Genomic DNA, 22,282 nt, shown 5'->3' on the forward strand with positions numbered 1-22,282 from the left:
TCACATGGCAAGCCTAGGCCACCCTGTCCCAGTCCCTGGCCATGTGCTGGTTCTCTCAAGAGGCCTTGCAGCTTCTATTTACTTTCTTGGACCTGTGCCACCACCTTGTGGACAAACCTGGGCTGGCCTGCTGGAGTCTCAGGGGCCCCAGGTGATGGCACTTGGCCCAGCCTTCAGACAGCTGACTCCCGATCATGTGAGAAAGCTCAGCCAAGATCAGCAGAACTAACCGCAGCCCACTGCTGATCAGATGGAGTCCCTATTGTGGCTCAGTGGGTTAATAACCTGACTAGTCTCCATGAGGATGCAGGTTCAATTCCTGGACTCGTTCAGCGGGTTAAGGATCCGGCATTGCCACAAGCTGCAGCCTAGGTCACAGATGTGGCTCGGATCTGCTTTGCTGCGGCTGTGGCACAGGCTGGCAGCTGCAGCTCTGATTTGACCACTGGCCTGGGAACGTCCATATGCTTCAGGTGCAGCCCTAAAAAGAAAAAAAAACCTTAAAAAAAAAAAAAACTCAACATGGAAAAGAAAAGGTGGTTAAAAATGATTGACGGAGTTCCCGTCGTGGCGCAGTGGTTAACGAATCCGACTAGGAACCATGAGGTTGCGGGTTCGGTCCCTGCCCTTGCTCAGTGGGTTAACGATCCGGCGTTGCCGTGGGCTGTGGTGTAGGTTGCAGACGCGGCTCGGATCCCGCGTTGCTGTGGCTCTGGCGTAGGCCGGTGGCTACAGCTCTGATTCAACCCCTAGCCTGGGAACCTCCACATGCCGCGGGAGAGGCCCAAGAAATAGCAACAACAACAACAACAAAAAAGACAAAAGACAAAAAAAAATGATTGACGTGGGGCTTGTTGTGTCTTACGCTGCACTGGGAAGTGTGAGGAAGCGGTGCAAAGGGCCGGCCTTACCATTTCTGCTGCTAGGTGATGAAAGTTTTTCATTGTTCACTTGGCTGCCTGGAGAGCAGTTTCAACTCCCTGCTCCAACCGGCGACTGCCCCACCCTGCCCTGTAAGGAACTCCGCCTTGTCAGAATTAGCTTTTCAATGGATATCAGGTCCTGTCCCTCCTCTGCTGAAAAGCCTCCCAGGGTAACCATCACATTTGTTTGTTTGTTTGTTTGTTTCTTTTGTCTTTTTAGGGCTGCACCTGTGGCATAGGGAGGTTCCCAGGCTAGGGGTCCAAAAGGAGCTATTGCTGCCGGCCTACGCCAGAGCCACAGCAACTCGGATCCGAGCCACGTCTGCAACCTACACCACAGTTCATGGCAACACCGGATCCTTAACCCACTGAGCAAGGCCAGGGATGGAACCTGTGTCCTCATGGGTGCTAGTCAGATTCATTTCCTCTGAGCCACAAAGAGAGCTCCCCCATTGCATTTCAAATGAAATCCAAAGCCCTCATCCTGGCCCACAGGGCCCTCCATGATCTGGCCCCTGCCCAGCTACCTTCTCCGTGTCCTCCCTGCCCTAGTCATCTCCATCCACCAACCAGAGCCTTTTTTTTTTCTGAACATTATTTTAATTTTAGTTTTGTGGTGTTTTTTTCTTTCTTCTTCTTCTCTTTCTTTCTTTCTTTCTTTCTTCCTTACTTTTTTTTTTTTTTTAGGGCTCCACCTGTGGCATATGGAAGATCCCAGACTAGGGGTTGAATCGGAGCTACAGTGGCTGGCCTACGACACAGCCACACCAGATCTGCGCTGTGTCTGTGACCTATGCCACAACTCACAGCAATGCTGGATCCTTAACCCACTGAGCAGGACCAGGTATTGAACCTGCATCCTCATGGTTACGAGTTGGGTTCGTTACTGCTGAGTCACAACAGGAGCTCCAAACGGAGCCCTTACAAATGCTCTCTCTGTCTGGCACCACTTATGGTAGGCTGAAGAATGGTCCCCCCAAAAGGGCCACCCTTAATCCCTAGAACCTGCGAATATGTTGCCTGACATGGTGGGAAGGACTTTGTGGCTGTGATTGAGCTAGGGAGCTTGAGGTGGAGGTTACTGGGTGGGCCCAGTGGCATCACAAGTCTCCTTCTAAAAGGGAAGCAGGTGAATCTGAGAAGAGAGTGGGAAAGAGACACTTAAAAATACTTTGTTGCTGGCGTCCAAGTGGGAGGCAGAGGCTAGAAGCTGGAGGGGGGCAAGCAAAGGGATTCTCCCCCTCAAGCCTCCCTCTGGATCCAGATGCTGACACCTTGATTTTAGCTAAATGAGACCTATTTTAGACTTCCGACCTTCAGAACTATGGGGTTATATATATGCGTTGCTTTAAGCCATTAAGTTTGTATTAATTTGTTACAGCAGCGTAGGAACTAATACGCCTTTTCTCCAGATGTCTACTTGCCCAGTTTTTTGTTATTCAAAAACGTCAAGGCTCTGGAGTTCCCACTGTGGCTTAGTGGTAATGAACACAAGTACTATCCATGAGGACACGGGTTCGATCCCTGGCCTCCCTCAGTGGGCTAAGGATCCAGAGTTGCCATGAGCTGTGGTGTGGGTTACAGAGGCAGCTTAGATCCTGAGTTGCTGTGACTGTGGCATAGACCAAAGGCTACAGCTCCGATTTGACCCCTAGCCTGGGAACTTTCATATGCTGCAGGTGCGGCCCTAAAAAGAAAAAAAGAATAAAAGTCAAGGCTCATCTGAAATGCCATCTCTTCAGAGAAGCTACCCCCTGGCTTCTCTAGTTCAATAAATATTTGTGGAATGAATAATCGAAATGTGAACACCTGACCCCCATAAAGGCTGAAGCAAGAGCTCATGAACGAACACCCATGGACTGAAGTTAGCTGGCAAATGTATCTTATTTTGCTGGCATTGTGTTTGAAAACATTTTTGAGCCTACATTCATACATTGGACAGTTTCACTCAAATATACTCAGTTTCCGGAACCACGTGGGACTTTCAGAAGAACCAGGCCTACAGGTTCCTTTTTGTCAGAATTTTATTGCCCAGGCCCATCAGTACCCCTCCCCCACTGCCCCATCGACCAAGTGTAAGACCTCCTACAGAGCAGAAACCTCCCAAGGCCTGTCCCCGCTTTTTGGCTTTGCTCATGGGGGCCACTGAGTTAGCAACCCTGGTGTCTCGGGTGAAATTCCCCAAAAAGCAAATATGAAAATAGAACATATCAACAAGGAGATAGAAGATACTCTATCGGTGTGTCTGGGGGATGCCCAGAAGCCCCTTTTCGCTCTCCCATCGCTGGCCCCTTCCCAAGTTCACTGTGTGACCTCAGGCAGCTTGCCCCAGCCGCCTGTGTTGATGTCCTTAGCTACAAAATGAAGTGCAAAGCCAGCCTAGCTTCATGGGCGGCCAGGAGGACACAGTGTTTGTGAAGGGTGTGGGTTCTGACCACAGCAGGAATTGCAAAGGGTCTGCTATTATTTTCATTATTCTCTGCTTCTGCTTCCCCATGGACCCTCCGCCCCCCCCCCCCTTTTTTGCTTTTTAGGGCCGCACCTGCAGCATATGGAATTTCCTGGCTAGGAGTCGAAAGAGAGCTGTAGCCGCTGGCCTACACCACAGCCACAGCAACTCGGGATCCGAGCTACATCTGAGACCTATACCGTAGCTTTCGGCAACCAGGATCCTTAACCCACTGAGTGAGGCCAGGGATGGATCCCTCATCCTCGTGGATACTAGTCGGGTTCATTTCCACTGAGCCACAACGGGAACTCCCTCGATGGACCCTCTTTCGTTCTCCAGGACTTCCACGCTCTACAGGACCAGGCATCTCGGGTACCACGTGAAGGCTTAGGTGTTTTGGCAACAGCGTTCTGTTCCGGACGTTTTAGATCTGCCTTGTTGCTGCTTCACAGGGGACTACCAGGCCAGGGCATTTTAGAGGGCATTAATATTTTATTTCTCACTCTTGCACTCTGCTAAACAGTATCTAACATTTATGGGAATGGCTGGGCCTGGTGATTCCCAAAGGTCCTGGGCCAGGCCTGGCACCTGGTCCCAGGGGAAGGGCCTGTGTCCCCTTCTCAGGGCATCTGAGGGGGCTTTCTCCACCGAAAAAGCCAGGAAGAGTCACACACGTAACTGCTGCCTGGTGGCACCTCTGACTTGGGGGAGCTGTGGCGAGGCTGGGAGGCCCTGGGCACACTTGAGGCAGGGTGGGGCCAGCGATGGGAAGAGAAGGGCTGCAGCCCAGTGCAGACCTGGGGGCCTGGGGGACCCACTCCCATCCCCACCCTTGTTCTTGAGAGTGTGTGGTGAGCAAAGTGGCCTATAGTTTACACCCCCAGAGGCTCGCCCCCCAAATCACCTCATCCCACCCCTCCCTTCTGCTCTGCGAAGCGTGCAGGCCTTGAGCTGGGCAACCTGAGTTTGAATGGGAGCCCCTCTACCTCCAATCACAAGGCAGGGAGTCCAGCCTCAGTTTCCTCAGCTGTGCAGTGGGGATTGCGATGGAGTTAACAGAACAGAACCCAGACCAGGGAGAGGTCAGTGGCCCTGGGTCTGTTTGGGTCCATACGTGTTCAGAGTGAGGAGAGTGGGCCCAAGGCAGGGGCTATGGGAGGACAGGTGAGGCGATGAAGGCACAAGAGACCCCGAGGGCTTGCTTTATTTCACCACCAGCAGCTGGTCCCTCCTCCGGCCCCAGGAAGGATGGAAAAGTTTGAAGAGCACCCCAAGCAGGCCCAGGCCCGTGCCCAGCAGCAGCATCAGCTTCAGCCCCTTGAGGACGGAGTCAGCCTTGCCTTTCCAGGCCTCTTCTACCCCCGGCTGTTGCTGAAGGTCCTCTGTGTTCAGAGATGCCAGAACGTCCAACTTGGACCTGGGGTTGAACCGAGCCGTGAGCTCCTGCTGCAGGAAGCACTCGTAAATGGCCCCCTGGAACACCTGCAGCCGACTGCCGCCATTGGAGGTGTCCAGGACCGTGTTTACATCCTGGCCGGAGAGCTGGCCCTTCCAGGTCAGGGGGATGCTGTTGGCTTCCCAGGTGATGGGCCTGCAAAGGAGGACAAGGTCAGCTGCAGCGCCCCAGAGAAAAAGGGGGTGCTGACGTCTGAAAGGGGAGGGAGGTGGCTACACCCTTCCCCCTGGGAACAGCAAACGGAGCACCCCCTCCAAGGACGTGCTGCTGAGCAGTGAGCAAGGGGAGGGTGGGGGCAGGACTGCTGGTGGCTCCCAGAGCCCGGCCCCTTACTGCAGGGCCCCTGGCCAAATGCCTCTAGCTCTTTCTCTCTCTTCCTCTTTTTATTTTATTTTATTTTATTTTACTTTGCTTTTTAGAGTTGCACCTGCGGCATATGGAAGTTCCCAGGCTAGGGGTTGAATAGGAGCTGCAGCTGCCAGCCTACACCACAGCCCCAGTGATGCAGGATCGAGCTGTGTCTTCAACCTGCACTGAAGCTCGTGGCAACGCAGGATCCTGTCCCCACTGATTGGGGCCAGGGATCGAACCTGCGTCCTCATGGATATGAGTCGTAACCCGCTGAGCCAAGGGAACTCCTGCCTCTAGCTTTTTAAGGCTCTATTTCCTCATCTGAAACCTGGGGTGTCATGACTGCACCGACCTCAGGGGGTCTGGAGGCATTAGCAAACACAGTCCCTAAAGGATGCCTGCCCCTCTTTACCTGCCTGGCCCCCCCTCCCCCGCTCCCTCCCACCCCCTCTCCCCCCACCACACAGACCGCCTACATGCTCCTACATGTTCCCTCCACCATGCTGGGCAAGTCCTGCCTCAGGCCTTTGTCCTGGCTGTGCCCTGGTCTTAGAACATTCTCCCTCAGGGCACAGGGCTCACTTATCTCCTCTCAGTCTCAGCTGAACGGCACCTGCTCAGAGACACCTTCCCAGACCCATCCTTTAAGACTTTCACACCCCCCTCACCTCCCATTCCCCTTCCCGGCCTTTATCACCATCTAAGACGCCATGTGTTTTATTCATATACTTGGTTTATCACTCCGTGAGGGCAGGAAATCTTTTTTTAGTTTGTTCTTCCTTGCACCTCAGGTACCTAGAGCAGTGTTTGGCTTATAAATGCTCGGCGAAAAAGCTGGTCAATGGATAAGTGAATCAGGCATGTGCCGTGCCCATCAGGTCTGGAGGACAGAGGGGACTGTCGACAGAGAGCATCGACAAGGCCCGTGACCACAAACGCAATAGTGACACCTGTCGGAGTGTGGGACCCTGTGTCAGACGCTGTCGGAAGTGTCTTTACAGGTTTGGCGCCCTCTGAGATCACAATGACCCCCCAAGGCTGGGGCCAGCGAGACCTCTTCGCAGAGCTGGATGGTGTCCTCCTCGAATTCACGTCTTAACCTGAACCTCAGAGCCGAGGGCGACCTTGTTTGGGGAAAGGATGGTTGCAGAGGGACTTAGTTAAGTTAGACCAGAGTCAGGTGTGCCCTAAATCCAAAGAGATCTGTATCCTCCTGAGAAAAGAAGAGACAGAGACCCAGACACGTGGGAGAGCAGCAGGTGGTGACAGAGGCAGAGGCTGGAGGGGTAGGTGCCATCGTGGCTCAGCGGTAACAAACCTGACCAGGATCCATGAAGACGCGGGATTGATCCCTGGCCTCGCTGAGTGAGTTAAGGATCTGGCGTTGCTGTGAGCTGTGGTGTAGGTCGCAGATGCGGCTGGGATCTTGCGTGGCTCTGGCCGTGGTGCAGGCCAGCAGCTGCAGCTCCGATTCAACCCCTAGCCTGGGAACGTCCATATGCCGCAGGTGGGATCCTGAAAAAGGACATAAATCAATGAATGAATTAATTTTTTTAAAAAAGTCAAGGCAGGCTAAGGATTGCTGGCCACCAGCAGCAGCTAGAAAGAGACGAGGACGCACGCTACCCAGGGTCTCAGAGGGTACATGACACTTTAATCAGACTCTGGCTTCCAGAACTGTAGGAGAAGAAAATTCTGTTGTTTTAAGCCACCCGGTTTGCAGTACTTTGCTACGGCAGCCATAGGCAACGAACACGACCCATGTACTGGGATAGGGAAACCGAGGCCTAGAGAGAAGCCACAGGCTCCAAGTCACGCAACAGGAAAGTGGCAGAGCTGGAACTGGAACCCAGGCCTGGCTGAATCCAGAGTCCCAGTCAGACACCTTACATGAAATGTCACTCCCCTCGGCTCCCGAGAGACACGGCAATTCTGGAAGCCTCGCTGCCCTCTCTTTTTATCTCAAGTTCCCTGAAATGGGCAGTTGGGTTCTCCCTGTCCGGCTAAGGACACGGAGTGTGGGTGTCCCTGTCTAGATGGGAGGCTCATTCAGGGGTTTCTGAATTGCGGGCCATTTGAAAGAGTGGCTCTTGTACATAAAGGAGGAGGAAGAAATGAGGAAGGGAGACAGAGAGAGAGGAGAAGAGAAGCCGCAGCTTCTGCTACAAGGAAAAGAAAACCAGATGGGCCCAGAGCGCCCAAGAGGCTGCTCGGGCTCCCTGATGGCAAGAGAGGGCCCCAGCTGGCAAGGGGGGAAGGAGGGCCAGGCGGGCCCATGGCCAAGGATGTGAGATGTAGGGTCTACGCTGCCACCTGCTGCCACGGATTCCTGCCACGGCACCGCTCTGAACAGCAGTTCCCCTCCCTGGAGTTTACAGCTCCTGGGAGCAGGAAGAGGGATGGAAGAGGATGTGACTTATCTTATTTCATTTTGGTTTTTGACTTTTTAGGGCCGCACCTATGGCACATTCAAGCCCGGGCTAGGGGTTGAATCCAAGCTGCATCTGCGACCTACGCTGCAGCTTGTGGCAATGGCAGACCCTTAGCCCACTGAGCAGGGCCAGGGATAAAACCCGCCTCCTTATGGATACTAGTCGGGTTCATTACCGCTGAGCCACGGTGGGAACTCCCGAGGATGTGGTTTATAAACAGCGTTTTCCCAAGGACCAGCCCGTGGTGAGCTCGCAGCACTGCGAGTGGTTGTCGTTCTGATTACAGGCGGGCTGGGGGGATAAACGAGGGGAGAAGGAGATTTCCCAGGGGGTCCAGGCTGGAAGATAAGAACATGAAGCTGAGCTCCAGGAGGGGTGGGCAGGTCTTGATGGGCACCCCTGGGGCACATCCTCCCCTCCCGCAGCTTGCTGACTTTCCCAGATGAGTCAGAGGCTTCAGAATCTCCCAGCTTCTCCGGGCTGCCCCCCCAACACACTCTCATCACTCGCCTGGGCTTCTGTCATCCCAGTCCCAGCCACCACCCTGGGCTGTCTCCCCACTTGGCTGGGGGCTTTCTAAGGGCCAGGCCCGCAGCTGTCTGATGGCCACCGTGTCCACTGTACCAAGGCTGGGCACAGCGTCCACCAGGCCCTCCCTGAATGCCAGCTGTCCTGGTTCTACCTGTGTTTGACTCTGGGCACCAGGAGATTCTTGCCAAAGGAGCATCCAAAGAAGTCAGTGGAGAGAGCCTGGGGGGGCCGATCCACGCAGAACTCCTCCTTCTCCGCACAGATTAACCACAAAGGCTCCCACAAAGATGGGTGGAGCCGGGCTGGGGGCCAAGGGCAGGGCTTGGTACCTGCTTCCATCACCTGTAGATGGATCCTAAGGGGCAGGTGAGCCAAGCAGATTCTGAATTCTCACTGAGCTCGAAGTCGTCAAAAGTGACATGTTCCGCACTTAATGATGTACATGGGACGTGGCAGGTTTCCACCTGCATCTCTGGCCTCATGCGGCGGGACCGAAGCTTCATATCTCCCAGGTAGAGCCAGCAGGGCATGGGTTTTTCCAGGGACTCCTCGATGTAGCAGAACCCCAGGCGTTTGCGCTCACCTGGCTTCCCACAGCGGTTACAGTCCTGCCAGGGCTCCCAGTGGGTGAAGATGAGCTCCTTGCCACCTAGACTCAGGGTCTCATTCTGCAGAGGCTTCTGGCCCAGGTCTTTGTGCGTGATATGCATGGTCTCGACATCCTGGAAGTCGATATCATACTGCACCACCTTCCGGCCCTCCTGGTCCTGGCAGCTGTAGAAGCCGGTCTGCGAGGACAATGGGTTTCTGATGAGAAGGCTGCCATCAGGCATTGTTTCCATGTTGGACGTGCTGGCGGGGTTGTACACCCAGATGGCCTTGTTTTGCAGGAAGATGAAGTGCCACTGTGCCCCAGAGGTATTGCAGTGCAGCATGATGTCATTGTTTGAGAGAAGGGCCCGTTGGCAATGCCGGCGACTGGGACAGCTGATGGAAAAGTAGGACCCTTGCACTGGGACAGCGAGGCTGAGCAGCAGCCACAGGGAGGTCAGCATGGTGGACTGGGACTTTGGCAATGGGCTGGGCACTGCCCTGGACTTTGTGAGGTCGCCCATGAAACTCTGGCCTCAGCCCTGGGCAGCTTGTAATTCACCCCAGGGGGTGTGAGGTCACAATTCCCACATTTGTTCTGTGACAAGTGAACAATCCTATTTCGTTTCTATTCTACACCCCCCACTCTGCTGAGGTAGGAGAAAACTTAAACGGTCTCTTCAGGATTTTCTCTACCACCCCCTGGCTTTGGCATTAAAATGCCACGTGTGAATATTCAACACACTTTTTTCTGGACACCTACTATGTTCTGGGCACACTTCTTAGTGCTGGGGATGGAGAGGTGAATACATCTTCTTTGCTTCCATTCTGACCTCCTGCTCCCTCCCCACCTGCTCCAGCCAGGCTAGCCTCCCTACTGTCCCCTGAACATAGCAGACAAGCCAAGAGTTCTTGCCCCAGGACCTTTGCACATTCTGGTCTTCCCATAGATATCTGTATGACTCAATTCATTTTAAACAAATGAATATTTTTCTCAATGGCTCCTTTCCCACAACCGTTTCCTAAACTCCTCCTCAGTTCTCAAAAATAATTATTGTCAAAAAAAAATTTATGGTCCAGCTTGACCTGCCATTGTTCACTCCTTTCAAAAATGTTTCCTGAATTCCTACCACGTGCTGGCCGTTATTCTAATCAAAGCAGTGAATGGGTTAAACGAAACCTCTGGCCTCCTTAAGCTTACCTTCTCGTGGAAGAGACAGATAATAAATATATAATATATAACATCAGATATCCTAAATTCTCGTCATTCATGGAGAAATGTTCTATAAAGTCACTGACTTAAAAAATAGTGAAACCTTGGTCCTGGGAGAAATACAAGCTTTGAGTTCTATAAGACTTTGGCCTAGCGTTTTTGTCAGCTGATCAACACTTAACCTTGTTTTATGCATGTTTTGGGGTTTTTTTTTTATGTTGTTTGCTTGCTTGCTTTTCAGGCCTGCACCCTTGGCATATGCAAGTTCCCAGGCTAGGGGTCCAATCGGAGCTACACTGCAGCAACGCCAGATCCGAGCCTTGTCTGCGACCTACACTGCAGCATATGGAAATGCTGGATCCTTAACCCACTGAGCAGGGCCAGGGATTGAACCCACATCTTCATGGATACTCGTCGAATTTGTTACCGATGAGCCAGATGGGAATTCCTACGTATGTTTTTGTTGAAAGACACTTAAGATACATTGCTGATTCATCAACACTGAAGTTGTCGCCAACAGTATTGCTAATTCATTTCTGAACAAAGCTAATAAGCATTGCCTTCTCTTTGTAAGGCACACCACAGCCTTCCTGCACTTGGGAACCCTTCAGTTCCATGCTTGGGAGCCACTGTAAACAGCAAAATCACCAGTAGAAAGTGCAAAAAGCCAAAACCAAAACCAAAAATGTGGCATTAAATAGACCGTGAAAAGGATACTTGCTAACAGGGTATGGGAACGGAGACAAGAAGGCAGAGTGTCACCTTGTTTGACCTCAGCTAAGGAATGTGCATTATGAGGTGACTCAATTTTCTCACCACTCTGCGCATGTCTGCAAATGACTTTGGAAGCACTGTGGGTGTTGACTTGGGGGTTCCAAATACATTTTAGCGAGTCGGTGAATTCGCAAGTGTGGTTTCTTTTCTTTTCTTTTTTTCCAAAGCGCCTGCCATGGAGTCGGCCATTATTTCATTTATTTTTTATAATGATTTTTATTTTTTCCGTGATGGCTGGTTTACAGTGTTCTGTCAATTTTCTACTGCCCAGCGAGGTGACCCAGTCACACATACATGAATACATTCTTTTTTCGCACATTATCCTGCCCCATCATAAGTGATCAGACATAGTGCCCAGTGCTACACAGCAGGGTCCACGGGTGTGGTTTCTTGAGTGATGAGGATAATAATTGCTAAAGCAGAAAATAAAGCAGGGAAAAGGGGATGGAATGTGAGAGGCTGGTGTGTAGGGCAAGTTATTTTGAGAGAGAGGAGTCTGAGCACCCTCTGCATTTCACAAACACCCAGATGAGGTGAGATAAAGAGCCATGAGGAGGTTTTAAAGGAAGGATATGTCCAGGAGAGGCCTGGACCCTGACACGGCTGCCAGATTAGTATAAGCAGAGTTGTGATAAGCAGTGAGATCCTGCTGTGTAGCACCGGGAACGGGATCTAGTCACACACGACGGAGTATAATAATATGAGAAAAAAGGATGTATACATGTATGTGTGACTGGGTCGCCTTACTGCACAGTAGAAAATTGACAGAACACTGTAAACCAGCTATCATGGGAAAAACAAAAATCATTTAAAAAAAAAAAAAAGTTGTGGAGGCCAGATGACTAAGGAGGAACAGACTCGAGGGAGAGTCCCAAGTGGGTGGGATCAGAGGTTCCTCTAGGTTTTTGCTAAGACAGCCTGCCTCCCTCTACCTGGCTCCTAATGGCTGGGAGCATGTTTTGTCATGCTCCTGCCCCATGTGGGGACCTCTCCAGGCTGTATGTGGCATAAGCGACTTGCTTAGACTCTGAAACTGTTTCCTCTATGGTGTCTTGCTGCTGGGTATCTTGACCCTCCGGGGAAAGGGGGTCACACATCCCTTCTGCTCATAGATTTACGCGACCACTGAGCATCTTTGACGGCTTCCCCGAACTTTATAAAGATTCTCGGAGACACATCCCCACCCCCATCTGATCTCCCTCTCTCTCTGTCTCTCTCTTCAGCCCAGAGAACCTTGTCTAAACAGGTAAACAGAGGGCTATGAGGACACTGTGAGAAATTCTCACTTTATCTAGGTGAGACATCACACTGGCTGGATCCAGCCTGAAGAAATGTATTAATTGGCCTCCCTAGGGTGTTTTTTAGAATATTTAAATCAGTGAGACCAACATGTAAAATCCAAGAGATTTCATATAAGACTCCAGATTCCATGCTATTCTTTAAATAATCCGTGTGTGATTTCTGCTTCTTGCTACAGTTGAGTAACATATCAGAATACCCTCTTGCTAAGAACAAGTGCGACCTTTAAGATAATTATGATTAATATGTCTAAGGGCTGACAAGATGAGAAATTATGAATGTATATAGAAGAATCAAATGGAAATACTAGAAGTAAAAAATAAAATTTGTGAAATTAAGAATTCACCAGGCAGGATAACTACTTTTTTTGCGGGGGTGGAGGGCGGGCATCCCTGAAGCATCGAAAAGTTCCCAGGCCAGGGACTGAACCTGAACCACCGAAGCGACCTAAGCCATTGCAGTGACAAAAAGACACACCACTTTCAAAGCAAAAATAACACTCTACCTTGACTTTTAAAAAGAAATAACAGAACTTTTCAGAAGCTTTTCAGAAGACTGGCAGCTTCAAAGCACTAAGAGAAAATGACCACCAATCTAAAATTCTACATATAGAATCTTATGCCACAATGAAATTTCCTTCAAAGATGGAGGCAAAAAAATAAAGATGCTTTCAGAAGAAAACAGAGAATTCACCACAGCAGAACACACTAAAGGTTATACAAAAGAGAATTCTCCAGGCAGCAGGAAAATAAGTCCTCACCGAAGCAAGGTAGTACAGGAATGAAAAGCACCAGAAGAATAAATATGTGTTTAAAACTAAATTAATATTGAGAGTGTTTTAAAATGTCATAGGGTTTAAAATATATGTAAAATAAAAATACCTGATAATAGGAGTACAACAAACAGAAGAGGAATAAATGGAGCTAAAGAGTCGTTAAGTTCTCTGCATTGTCTAGGAAATGGTACACATACAATTTTATATTACATTCAATGAGTGATGGTTAATGTAATTTATAGGACAAATAATAAAAGAATAATAAAGGAATGCATATCTAATAAACTAAGAGAGGAAAAATGGACTAATAATTTTAAAAAGGACTTAGTGACTCCAAAAGCAAGAAAAGACAAAAGCACTAGAGACAGAATAAGTAAAACAACAGATAGGAAGATGGTAGATTTAAACCCAACCGTGTCAATAATTACATTAAACACTCCAATTAAAAGACAAAGATTTTCAGTCGTAATATCAAAACAAAAATATATACTGCTTAAAAGAAATTCACCTTAAATACAAGAATATAGAAAAGTTGAAAATAAAAGCATGGGGAGGAGTTCCCGTCGTGGCACAGTGGTTAACGAATTCGACTAGGAACCATGAGGTTGCGGGTTCGATCCCTGGCCTTGCTCAGTGGGTTAAGGATCTGGCATTGCTCTGAGCTGTGGTGTAGGTCGCAGATGAGGCTCAGATCCTGCGTTGCTGTGGCTCTGGCATAGCCTGGTGGCTACAGCTCTGATTGGACCCCTAGCTGCGGGAACAGCCCAAGAAATGGCAAAAAGACAAAAAAAAAAAAAAAAAGCACAGGGAAATATCAGGCAAACATTTAAGGAAAATTGATACAGTAGTTATAACAATAAAAAGTAGATATAAGGACCAAAACATTAACAGAGATTTACAAGAGACCTTTTATAAACAGCCAACGGGAAGACATAATGACCCTAAGTTCGTTTAGGCCTCAAAGTAGATGAAGCAAAACCCGAGAGTATGAAATGTTGAAACAGACAAATCCACAATAAGACATGCAAACAAAAATTTAGTAGAAAGGTGGAAGAATTGAACCCGATGATACAAACTTGACCTAATTCATCTAACATGGAACACGGCACTCACCTCTGGTATCAAGGTGATTCAGATGCATTAAAGATTCAGATTCATCTTTTTTATTTCTGTAAAAATTCTGAAGGCTTTAGGCCATTTCTTTTGATACCAAAACCTGATAAGGACATTACAACAAAGGACAACATCAGGCCACTTCTTCATGAATGTGAACACAATATCCTAAATGAGACATTAGCAAACCACCTCCAATGATAAATAAAAAGGATAAACAACGTGACCAAATTGGGTTTATCCCAAAAAGGCAGGATTAGCTTTACATTTGAACACCAGTCAATGTAATTTACCACATTAACAGAATAATGGAGAAAAACCATATTATCATCTCAGCAGAGGCAGGAAAATCATTTGATAAAACTCAACACTCATTCATGGCTCAAAACTCTTGGCAAAATAGGAATAAAAAAGAATTTTAATATGATGAAGTTCTATTAAAAACCAAGGGCAGAATTATATTCAATAGTGAAATATTAAGAATAACATAAGCACGAGGTCATACCAAATATATTTTATATACAATAAATGACCAGAAAATGAAAAAATTTTTTTTCTGTCTTATTGTCTTTTGGGGCCAAACCTGCTGCACATGGAGGTTCCCAGGCTAGGGGTCTGATTGAAGCTACAGCTGCCAGCCTACACCACAGCCACAGCAACACCAGATCCGAGCCGCATCTGTGACCTACATCACAGCTCACAGTAACGTCAGATCCTTGACCCGCTGAGCAAGGCCAGGGATCAAACCCTCAACCTCATGGCTCCTAGTCGGATTTGTTTCTGCTTCACCACAACGGGAACTCCCATTTTTTTTTTTTTTTTAACAAGGGGCCAAGAATAACGAAGATAATTTTGAAGAACAGATATCATGACTTACTATAAAGGTATAATAATTAAGATATCCTAGCACTGGTTCAAGGATTGATGGACAAATTGTATCAGTCAGAGTCCAGTGAAGAGACAGAAACCACACTAACGTCGGAGTTCCCGTCGTGGCTCCGTGGTTAATGAACCTGACCGGTATCCATGAGGATGCGGGTTTGATCCCTGGCCTTGCTCAGTGGGTTAAGGATCCGGCGTTGCTGTGAGCTATGGTGTAGGTCACAGAGGCGGCTTGGATCCCATGTTGATGTGACTGTGGCGTAGGCCAGCAGCTGTAGCTCCTATTGGACCTCTAGCCTGGGAACCTCCATATGCCATGGGTGTGGCACTAAAAAGACAAAAAAAGAGAGAGAGAGAAAGAAAGGAAGGGAGGGAGGGAGGGAGGAAGGAAGGAAGGAAGGAAGGAAGGAAGGAAGGAAGGAAGGAAGAAAGAAAGAAAGAAAGAAAGAAAGAAAGAAAGAAAGAAAGAAAGAAAGAAAGAAAGAAAGAAAGAAAGAAAGAAAGAAAAAGAAAGAAAAAAGAAAGAAAGAAAGAAACCGCAATAGTGTCTGTGTGGACGTGAGCATGGACCTGAATGTCCCATTTTGTATTTGGTCTACCCCTGAATATCAGAAGCCTATGAAGGCAGGGACTAGGTCTTTGTTGGTCACTGCTATGTCCCCAGCATCACCTGCCCAGGGCAGCAGGGAATTCTTGCTGAATAAACACCTGAACAAGCCAGTGAAAGGACCCCCTTCCTGCACAGATTGACCTTGAAGGCTTCTGAGCCAGGAGGTAGACCCTGCTTTTCTATTGGCAGGTAACCCCCTGGCCAAAGGGGGCACAGGAAACAAAGACTGGGTGAGGGTCAAAGGCAGGGCTGATGTCCTGATCCAGTCACCTGTAGATGGAGGCCAAGGGGCAGGTAAGCCACATGCTGTTGGTCAACTTGCCCAACTGGGAAATGTCAAAGGTGAGGTAGGGCTGGTTGAGTTCCTTGATGTGGTTGCAGCGTGTCAGGCAGGCTTCCACCTGCATCTCAGGCCTCAGGCGGCTATTATGCACCTTCTCTGTTCGCAGGTAGAGGCTGCAGGGCATGGGTTTTTCCAGGGACTCCTCGATGTAGCAGAACCCCAGGCGTTTGCGCTCGCCTGGCTCCCCGCAGAGGTTGCAGTCCTGCCAGGGCTCCCAGTGGGTGAAGATGAGCTCCTTGCCACCTAGACTCAGGGTCTCATTCTGCAGGGGCTTTTGGCCTAGGTCTTTGTGTGTAATGTGGAGGGTGGTGACATCTTGGAAATCAATCTCATATTCCACCACGAGGGCTTTGTCACTGTCCTGGCAGTGATAGAGGCCTGTCTGGGAGGGCTGAGGGTTGGTCAACTGGAGGCTGCCCCCAGGCAGTTTCCGTATGTTGGGCATCGAGGACAGCAACAAAGGCTCCTCCCCCAGGAGGGAAGAGAAGTACCAGTGGGCCTTGAGATGGTCACACTGCAAGACGACATCGTTGCCTGAGAGGAGGGCCTGCTGACAGAGATTCTTGTAGGCACAGCTGATTAATACCTGGGCCCACGAAGCGCGGACGGAAAGGCTAAGCAGCCACAGCATGGCCAGCATGGTAGCCTGGGACTACAGAAGGAAGCGGGGAACCCAGGCATTGTGAAGTCACCCACAGAACTCAGGCATCAGGCCTGGGCAGTGGATTGGACCTCGAGCCACTGCATTTCCAGGAATCCACTTCAGCTCATGTCATCAAATAGCTTAGTGGCGGTCATGGGGTGGAAAACTCAAATGTCCATAAAAGCTGGGCAGAGGCATGATACGTGAAGCTATGTCAGAACAAGTGAACTAAAAACTCAAATTATCTGCCCTCCAGACACCCATTGTACAGTGATGGAACGGGACAAAGCAGCTTCATACCAATGGGAAAGTTGGAAAGGGGAAGAGGGGGAGACCCACAGAAAACACTGGTCTCTACCATTTCTCAAATCCAGTGAGAAGCTACTGCAAGGGCTTCTGATCTTGTAGACGGGGAGGGCTCCTTAATGCGCACCAAACCAGCTCCTTGAAGGAGGGGAGCTTCCCAACCCTTTGCTCCCTGTGGCTTATGTCTTTGCTCTCCAGGGAAATATCTCCTTTTCACTGTTCTCCTTGGCTACAGCGGAGGTGGCATTGGAAGAGGCATGCCCTCCTTGGCACAGGCGCAGTTTTCTCAGCCTGCTTTCTGCCTCTGTGGGACCTAAGCGTTCTTATCAGCCTCCAGTCAACTCCATACGCAGAAAAACCTCATCTACGGTTCTGTTCATGATGTTCCTTATAATTCCCTCTTTCTCGCTTTCTCTCTCTGTCATTGCAGGCACCTTAAACTCTATCAGGCATCCATGGAAAACCATATTCTGAGCCATTTGTCTACCTGGAATCTTAAGGGTTTCCTGGGAGTATCTTAATTCATTCAGAGATCTTAACAATGGTTAATAATGATTTAATTAGTGTTATATCTTAATCTTATCCCCTTTTTTTTTTTGTCTTTTTAGGGCCACCCCCATGGCATATGGAGGTTCCCAGGCTAGGGGTTGAATGGGAGCTATAGCCGCTGGCCTACACCACAGCCACAGCAACACCAGATCCGAGCTGCATCTGTGACCCAGACCACAGCTCACGGCAATGCCAGATTCTTAACCCACTGAGCGGAGGCCAGGGATCGAACCTGTGTCCTCATGGATGCTAGTTGGGTTCACGATGGGAACTCCTTAATCTTATCCTTGATGAAAGCTGAGTTCTAATTAGACTTTGCCTCTCAAAGATCCTCCCAATTGGGGACCTGCGGCATATGGAAGTTCCCAGGCTAGGGATCGAATCAGAGCTATAGCCACTAGCCCACCACAGCCCCAACAACCGCTGGATCCAAGCTGCATCTGCAACCTACGCACGGCTCACGGCAATACCAGATCTTTTAAAACACTGAGCGAGGCCAGGGATCCAACCCTCCTTCTCACGGATGCTAGTCGGGTTCATTACTGCTGAGCCATGAAGGGAACTCCCATGTTTCATTTCTTGATCCACCTTTTATTAGACTGCTTTTATTAGAGCAATCCATGTCCAGCAACTTCACTGTCTTGTGCCTGGCACATTCATTTATTCTGTAAATAATTATTGCTTACTCACTTTCTACCAGGCCCTAAGGATCCAGGTTAAGTCCCTGATCTCCTGGAGCTTACATTCTAGTGGGGGATGCGTTAATAGGGATAAGTCAGGTTATGCTGTATAACAGAAGAATTCTGGGATCTCGGAGTTCCCTCTGTGGCTCAGCAGTTAACGAACCCAAATAGGATCCGTGAGGATGCATGTTCCATCTCTGGCCTCGCTCAGTGGGTTAAGGATCTGGTGTTGCCGTGAGCTGTGGTGTGTTCCAACTCCTTCCCCTAAAGCTGAGAGTTCAAAGAGTATAATATCCCCCTCCCAATAGTACTCCCCAAATACTTTGGCAATAATCTCTATCCTTCTGATTTTTTTTTTGTTTGCTTTTTTAGGGCCGCATTCCTGGCATATGGAGGTTCCCAGGCTAGGGGCTGAATCGGAGCTGTAGCTGCCAGCCTATGCCACATCCACAGCCACAGCAATGCGGGATCCAAGCCGTGTCTGTGACCTACACTACAGCTCATGGCAACGCCGGATCCTTAACCCAGTAAGCAAGGCCAGGGATCGAACCCGAAACCTCATGGTTCCTAGTCGGATTCGTTTCCGCTGAGCCATGACAGGAATTCCCATCTTTCTGATTTCAAATGGTATTTCTTGTTATCTGTGCTTTCTGTCTATTTTTTATTTATGACAGAAGCACCCCGCTCCTGATACTATTCTGTATCACTCAAGATAGGCTATTTGCTATTATAATAAACTTCACCCAAATCTCAATGACTCAAGTTTCCTTCTCACTCATGCTCCATGTCCTTCGTGGGTTAGACACGGATCACTCAGGGATCCAGTTTGATTAAGCAACTGCCCTCTTGAACATTTCCAGTTTTATGCTAGAGGAGGAAGAAACAGAGCTTTTGGAGTTCCCCAGTGGCACAGTGGGTTAAGGATCCAGTGTTGTCACTGCTGTGGGGCATAGGTTGGATCCCTGGTCCAGGAACATTCGGATGCTACATGCACAGCCAAAAATAAAAAAGAAAGAGCGAGCTCTGTAGTCACTCATGTCTACAAATAAATGCTCTGGCCTTAAATGTCACTTGCTCATAAACCGTTGGCCAGAAAGGGTTCCATGGCACCACTAATCCAACAAAGGCAATGGAATTCTACCATGTCCAGGAAATATTTTGCAAATGGCAGTCAATAATGCTTACCACAGCCACCGTCTATGCCGAGGAGTGTTCTTTTATACCCTAAACCTAAAACCATTCCCCAGGGAATTCCCCGTGTGGCTCAGTGGTAATGAAACCGAGCCACGAGGATACAGGTTGGATCCCTGGCCTCATTCAGTGCGTTACAGGATCCCTTATTGCCATGAACTGTGGTGTAGGTGGCAGCTCGGATCTGGCATGGCTGTGGCTGTGGCTTAGGGCAGCAGCTACATTTCCGATTCCACACCTATTCTCAGAACCTCCACATGCCCCAGGTGTGGCCCCCAAAAGACAAACAAACAAACAAACAAACAAACAAACAAACAAACAAAACCATCCCCCAAGTCCTCCCATCAGATCTCCCTTAAAGTTCCATTGTCCAGAATTAGGTCCCACATGCAGATCCAAGCCAACCTCTGAAAGAAAAGAAAATTCCCCTAATTGATTTAAGCCAGTCAGAATTTGGTCTCTAGGATTAGGGAAGTATAACCTTCTCTGACCACAGAAGTTATTGCAGCTCCCCTGCCCCCAAATCGGGGCTTTGTATGCAGGAAAGATATAGAAGAAAATGCTTATTTGGTGCAACTAGCCATGTTTGCCACAGCATCCAGGGATGGGAAATATCAGTTGTACCAGGATGGCGGTGGGCACTATGCCCGCTACCTGACCTTAGTTGCTGAGGCTTTTGCTACGCTTCACTTCCCCCATTTGTAAAATGAGACATTAGAGCTTTCCATCGCAAACTCTGTTATAAAGCAGTCAAGAGATTTCTTTTTCTTTGTTTTGGGGGGGTGGGGGCCGCACCTGCGGCATATGGAAGTTCCCAGGCTAGGGATCGAATCAGAGCTATAGCCACTAGCCCACCACAGCCCCAACAACCGCTGGATCCAAGCTGCATCTGCAACCTACGCACGGCTCACGGCAATACCAGATCTTTTAAAACACTGAGCGAGGCCAGGGATCCAACCCTCCTTCTCACGGATGCTAGTCGGGTTCATTACTGCTGAGCCATGAAGGGAACTCCCATGTTTCATTTCTTGATCCACCTTTTATTAGACTGCTTTTATTAGAGCAATCCATGTCCAGCAACTTCACTGTCTTGTGCCTGGCACATTCATTTATTCTGTAAATAATTATTGCTTACTCACTTTCTACCAGGCCCTAAGGATCCAGGTTAAGTCCCTGATCTCCTGGAGCTTACATTCTAGTGGGGGATGCGTTAATAGGGATAAGTCAGGTTATGCTGTATAACAGAAGAATTCTGGGATCTCGGAGTTCCCTCTGTGGCTCAGCAGTTAACGAACCCAAATAGGATCCGTGAGGATGCATGTTCCATCTCTGGCCTCGCTCAGTGGGTTAAGGATCTGGTGTTGCCGTGAGCTGTGGTGTAGGTCACAGACGTGGCTCAGATCCCACATGGCTGTGGCGGAGGCCAGCAGCTGTAGCTCCTATCTGGCTGGGAACTTCCATGTGCGGCAGGTGCAGCCCTAAAAAGCAAAAAAAAAAAAAAAAAAAATTCTGGGATCTCTGCTTACATGAAGTCCCCAGAATAGGCAATTTGATAGAGAAAGAAAGTAGAACAGAGGTTTCCAGGGGCTGAAGGCAGAGCGAAGTAATTGCTAAATTGGTACAGCGTTTACCTCGGGGATGATGAAAGAGATTATAGACAGTAATGATGAGTACACAACAATGAGAACGTCATTAATGCTACGGAATCGTACCGTTACAAATGCTAAAATGATTACAATTATGGTACGTATTGTTTACCACAATAAAAGACCAAAGAGAAGTGAGGGAGGGACGCAACCCGATTGAAATTTTATACAAAGTGGTCAGGGAAGGTGTCACGGCAAAGGCGATCCTTTAAGAAAAGCTCTAAAGGAGGTGGAGGCGACCCCCGCGGCAATGGTGGGGGCAACGGGCCTGAAGTGGGAGGGTAGGAGGCACATTTTGAAAGCTGAAGAGGCCAATGTGACTCTAGTTGGGTGAGCTGGCCGGAGAGGGGTGAAGTCAGGAAGGAATCAGGCCACTCTATGTCAATTTCTGCTAGGAGGGGGAGACACGGTAAGGTTTTGAGCAGAGGGTCGTGATCCAACTTGGATTTTAACAGGATGTGGTCAAACAAAACATCCCTGGGTACCTAGCCCGCCAGCAAGGAACCAGTTTGCGAGCTCCAAGGAGTCGCTTCAGCAGCTGTGTTCCCCAGGACGCGCTTCCCCTAGCCACCATCGGGAGGCAGCAGAGCCGCGCCGAGCGCCCCAGGTTCCGGGTGCCATGTCTCGCTCCTGCCCCGCCCTGGGTGCAGGTGGCCCGTCCCTAGGAATCCTTAGGCAGAATCCCGTCCCTAGTCTCGCGCCTCCGCTCGGCCCCTTTAAGGCCGGCCAGGCCTGGGGCGAGGTAAGCCCCGGGGCCAAACCAAGAGTTAAGAAAGGGGGGGAGGGTGGCGGAGAAAATTTCCAAAGTAGAATTCCAACTTTCCCTAGGCTGGATTCCCTTCGGACGTCCCTAAAACGGGGGAAGGGAGAGTAGGCTTCCTTTCCGAGAACTTCGCTTGCTCCTTTATATTATCTAAGAGGAAGGCAGTCCGGCAGCGCCTCCGTCCACCTAGAAGAGAGGAACCCCCCAGGGCTAGCGGAAAAGGCAGGCGCTAGGAACTAGCCTTTTCCAGCCCAAAGCTCACGCAGACTCGCCCCTCCCCGCAGGGTGGACCTAGGCGGGTCCATCGCCAGCCGAGGAGAGGGGTGTGGGCAGAGAGGGAACAGGTGCGCGGCGGGGCCCGCTTCCCTCAACAGGTGAATCACCCCAATTGAGTCTCGGTTCGCCTGATTCACGCTCCGCTCGGTGTGACCCGAGCAGGAGGGGGCCAGACGGGAACCCTGGTCTGCAGGCGCCCTCCCGGCGGGCTGGTCACTTGGTCCCGACCCTCGGGGGCTGGAGCGCACCTGGGTCAGCCCACTTCCGGGGAGGGAGGTGGAGGAGCCCCTCCCCGCCGCCCACCCCCTTAGCCCAGCCCTCGGTTCTCACCCTGTGTACCTGGGTCGATCCATTCCCCAGAGCCACGGGGGGTGGAGTGGCTCGGAGATCCACAGTGGGTCAAGCAAGTTTCTTCTAGAAAGCGGGAGGCGTGCTCTTCGTCCACGGTGTTTCCTTTCGTTAAAATCCTAGAACAGGGTAGTG

General features: G+C 49.7%; 2 protein-coding genes across 4 annotated transcripts; both read right to left on the minus strand.

Annotated features, from left to right (window-relative positions):
* Positions 1-4,560: 4,560 nt before the first annotated feature.
* LOC125134105 (protein FAM187B-like) lies at positions 4,561-22,194 on the minus strand. Of its 3 annotated transcripts, none has more exons than XM_047792995.1 (2): positions 8,485-9,197; positions 4,561-4,963 (listed from the first exon to the last, which is right to left on the minus strand). In XM_047792995.1, the coding sequence occupies exons 1-2, from the start codon at positions 9,195-9,197 to the stop codon at positions 4,576-4,578; spliced, it is 1,101 nt and encodes a 366-aa protein (XP_047648951.1). In that variant the 3' UTR covers positions 4,561-4,575. The 3 variants fall into 3 exon arrangements, 1 of the variants encoding a protein (XP_047648951.1); XR_007136556.1 differs by lacking the exon at positions 8,485-9,197 and adding an exon at positions 13,908-14,204 and having other exon boundaries at positions 4,902-4,963; XR_007136555.1 differs by lacking the exon at positions 8,485-9,197 and adding an exon at positions 22,139-22,194 and having other exon boundaries at positions 4,908-4,963.
* LOC125134106 (protein FAM187B-like) lies at positions 15,332-17,239 on the minus strand. The gene has a single exon (XM_047792996.1). It carries the CDS (start codon positions 16,380-16,382, stop codon positions 15,666-15,668), a length of 717 nt encoding a protein of 238 aa, XP_047648952.1. The 5' UTR covers positions 16,383-17,239; the 3' UTR covers positions 15,332-15,665.
* Positions 22,195-22,282: the final 88 nt, after the last annotated feature.

The sequence above is a fragment of the Phacochoerus africanus genome, chromosome 8 (assembly GCF_016906955.1).
Source record: "Phacochoerus africanus isolate WHEZ1 chromosome 8, ROS_Pafr_v1, whole genome shotgun sequence".
Classification (NCBI taxonomy): Eukaryota; Metazoa; Chordata; class Mammalia; order Artiodactyla; family Suidae; genus Phacochoerus; species Phacochoerus africanus.

Bases quoted from the DNA above. Each gene is read 5' to 3' on its own strand.
- LOC125134105 (XM_047792995.1), bottom strand. From the start codon at position 9,197: ATGCTGACCTCCCTGTGGCTGCTGCTCAGCCTCGCTGTCCCAGTGCAA. The intron at 4,964-8,484 runs GTGATGGAAGCA...CCTCCTTTGCAG, and splicing joins CCCTTAGGATCCATCTACAG to GCCCATCACCTGGGAAGCCA.
- LOC125134106 (XM_047792996.1), bottom strand. From the start codon at position 16,382: ATGCTGGCCATGCTGTGGCTGCTTAGCCTTTCCGTCCGCGCTTCGTGG.